Below are 2455 nucleotides of genomic sequence, written 5' to 3' on the forward strand. Positions count from 1 at the left end.
CAGTCTCATCATGGGGAATAACTTCCACCAGCTGCCCAGCCACTCAACCAGGCCTGGCCAAGTTGACACACAAACACAATCACCACACATGCCCAAAGTATAAGAAATGAAATTTGGCCATGCTGTCCTCTAAGGAGCATTTTGGCTGTACTCCTTCCAGAACAGATTTGCTTGTTCTTCTGGTAGTGCATATACATGTATTCAATATTATTTGCCAACACAACATTCAAATACATCAAATGATACTGTAGATGGACACCTATAAATTCTCATTTCAAAATTGGCACGAATACAGACTGTACAATATGCAGAACACTGATATCCCCAAAAGATTCTTACAGGGATTATAAAAAGTGTACTTTTGTAATGTACAGAAAATTAAGTAGATCTATGGAACCAACAGAAATTCATAAATTATAACTCATTTGTTTCAACTTGTTTCCTTTTTGAAGAAAGTTACTATACACACACACATACACACACATATATGAATTTGCCCAAACAATATATATAAAGGACAGCTGAAATTGAATAGGACAACTGGGAAGGTTTTTTTTTTTTTTTTTTTTTTAATGATATTCTACGGAAAAGAGAGAAAACATTGGCTAAACACACAGATAATTATGTAAATTTTATAATTACTGGCTGAAGAATAATAGTTAATGAAGTCAGTGTCACCCGGAAAGAAGATTCAGGAAACATTTTCCTCAGTCAAGTCTGTATAAGTAGGACATCTCTCAATGACATATTGGACAGAAATTCACTGAAACAGTGAACATTTGCCAAAACTACTGTGGTCTTTTCTCTGCCACAAGACCTCACTATCATAAACACAGACTACTAGAAAAGAGAAGGGTGACTGATGCAAAGATGGCCCCATCTGGTTGTCCATGAATGGCCAAACCAATGAGATCTTTTTTCCTAGGCAGCCAGTCAATTTGCTCATACTAATTGTGTTCTTCTCCAGCATCATTTCCCAGTGCTCTGTTCCTCCAACTTGACCATACATACTCTAGACATTAGGACATAAAGTTACTTACAGCTATCCCCCAACCTGAGAAGTTTTATGCTACTGGCTATGCCTATTGTCCCACCGTGTTAATTTATCTTGTCAATCTATTAATAATAACGCATAAAATATATTTGTACTCTGCTCATGACTTCACAATTTGTTGACATAAAAAATGTATTATAGACTGCTTCTAAGGTTGCATTGCAACAAATTAGTAAACTTGCATTGTGGACAAAAAAAAATAATCTACTTTCTGAAAAACAGACAGGTAAAAGCTCTTCTCCAAGTTTACTTTCCCATGATTAAGCAAGAGGCACATGTTTATGAATCACAATATTATGTCTGCAAGAAAAATAAAGACTGATAACAAACTTACCCACACTTGGATAACCAGGTGTAGTAGGGTCTCCTCCTGGATTCAGTGACACCATGAAGCTATCGTCGCTGAGATGCTCAGTCTTTGGTAAATCACAAGGGTCAATATATAGAAGAACACCTCCAAATCCAGCTTTTTCCAATAAGGACAGCTAAAAGAAGAAATGAATTATACATACATACAAAGATTATGTATGTTATTATATATCGATCAAAGTTCACATAATACACAAAGTTCACATATGACCTTTTCAGGAATGTGGCTAAGATAGGATGGCTCACTTTTCTGAATTTTTATTTTAAAATAAGCAAACACTTCATACATCCCAATTACCAAGCCAATTTAGAGGATTTTTTTCCTGGCCTCTTCTCTTTTTCCTCTACCTAAACATTATAGAAAGGAGCTCTGGTAGCATAGTGCCTTAAGGCACTTGACTGCTAACCAGAAGGCTGGTGGTTCAAACCCACCAGCCATTCCTTGGAAGGAAAGTTGGGCAATCTACTTCTGTAGTTATACCACCTCAGAAACCCAAGGAGTGGTCGCTATGAGTCGGGTCCAACTTTATGGCACATGACAACAACAAACATTATAGAAAGGAGCTCTGGTGGGGCTGGGGTTAAAGCTTTCAGCTGCTAACCAAAAGTTGGGCAGTTTGAACCCACCCGCCATTCTGTGGGAAAAAGATGGGACAATCTGCCTGCTTAAAGATTCACAGCTATGGAAACACTCTATCCTATAAGGTTGCTATGAGTCAGAATCTGTGTGATGGCTGTAGGTTAGGTTTGCTCTGGTATACAGCACACAAGCCACATAAGAATGTTATCTACAGTTGATTTCAGTTCTCTTGAAATATTTTCATGCTGTCTGGCTGTTAGCACTGCCCTAAACAAAAAGTCAGGAAGACAGAGAGAAGAGCAGTCACCCGAAGGGATTAGGTGAGGAGAGGCAACTCAGGCCCGCCCAGAGTAGCAGGCCGGAAGAGCAGGAGAAAGGGGATAAAAAGCCAGGAACCTGGACAGAGGAGCAGTCAGCCCCAGGGACAACTCAGGGACACACAAAACAGCAGG

At 39.0% G+C, this 2455-nt stretch overlaps 1 protein-coding gene across 1 annotated transcript in view; it reads right to left on the minus strand.

Annotated features, from left to right (window-relative positions):
• Window positions 1-2455, minus strand: part of NAALADL2 (N-acetylated alpha-linked acidic dipeptidase like 2) — a 1092303-nt gene that overhangs the window by 705870 nt on the left and 383978 nt on the right. Inside the window, exon 5 of the mRNA XM_007948094.2 lies at window positions 1389-1539. Coding sequence (XP_007946285.2) covers window positions 1389-1539 — 151 coding nt within the window. The remainder of the gene's footprint in view (window positions 1-1388; window positions 1540-2455) is intronic.

The sequence above is a fragment of the Orycteropus afer genome, unplaced genomic scaffold (genome assembly GCF_000298275.1).
Source record: "Orycteropus afer afer isolate SDZICR_OR568_19922 unplaced genomic scaffold, OryAfe1.0 scaffold00202, whole genome shotgun sequence".
NCBI classification, from domain to species: domain Eukaryota; kingdom Metazoa; phylum Chordata; class Mammalia; order Tubulidentata; family Orycteropodidae; genus Orycteropus; species Orycteropus afer.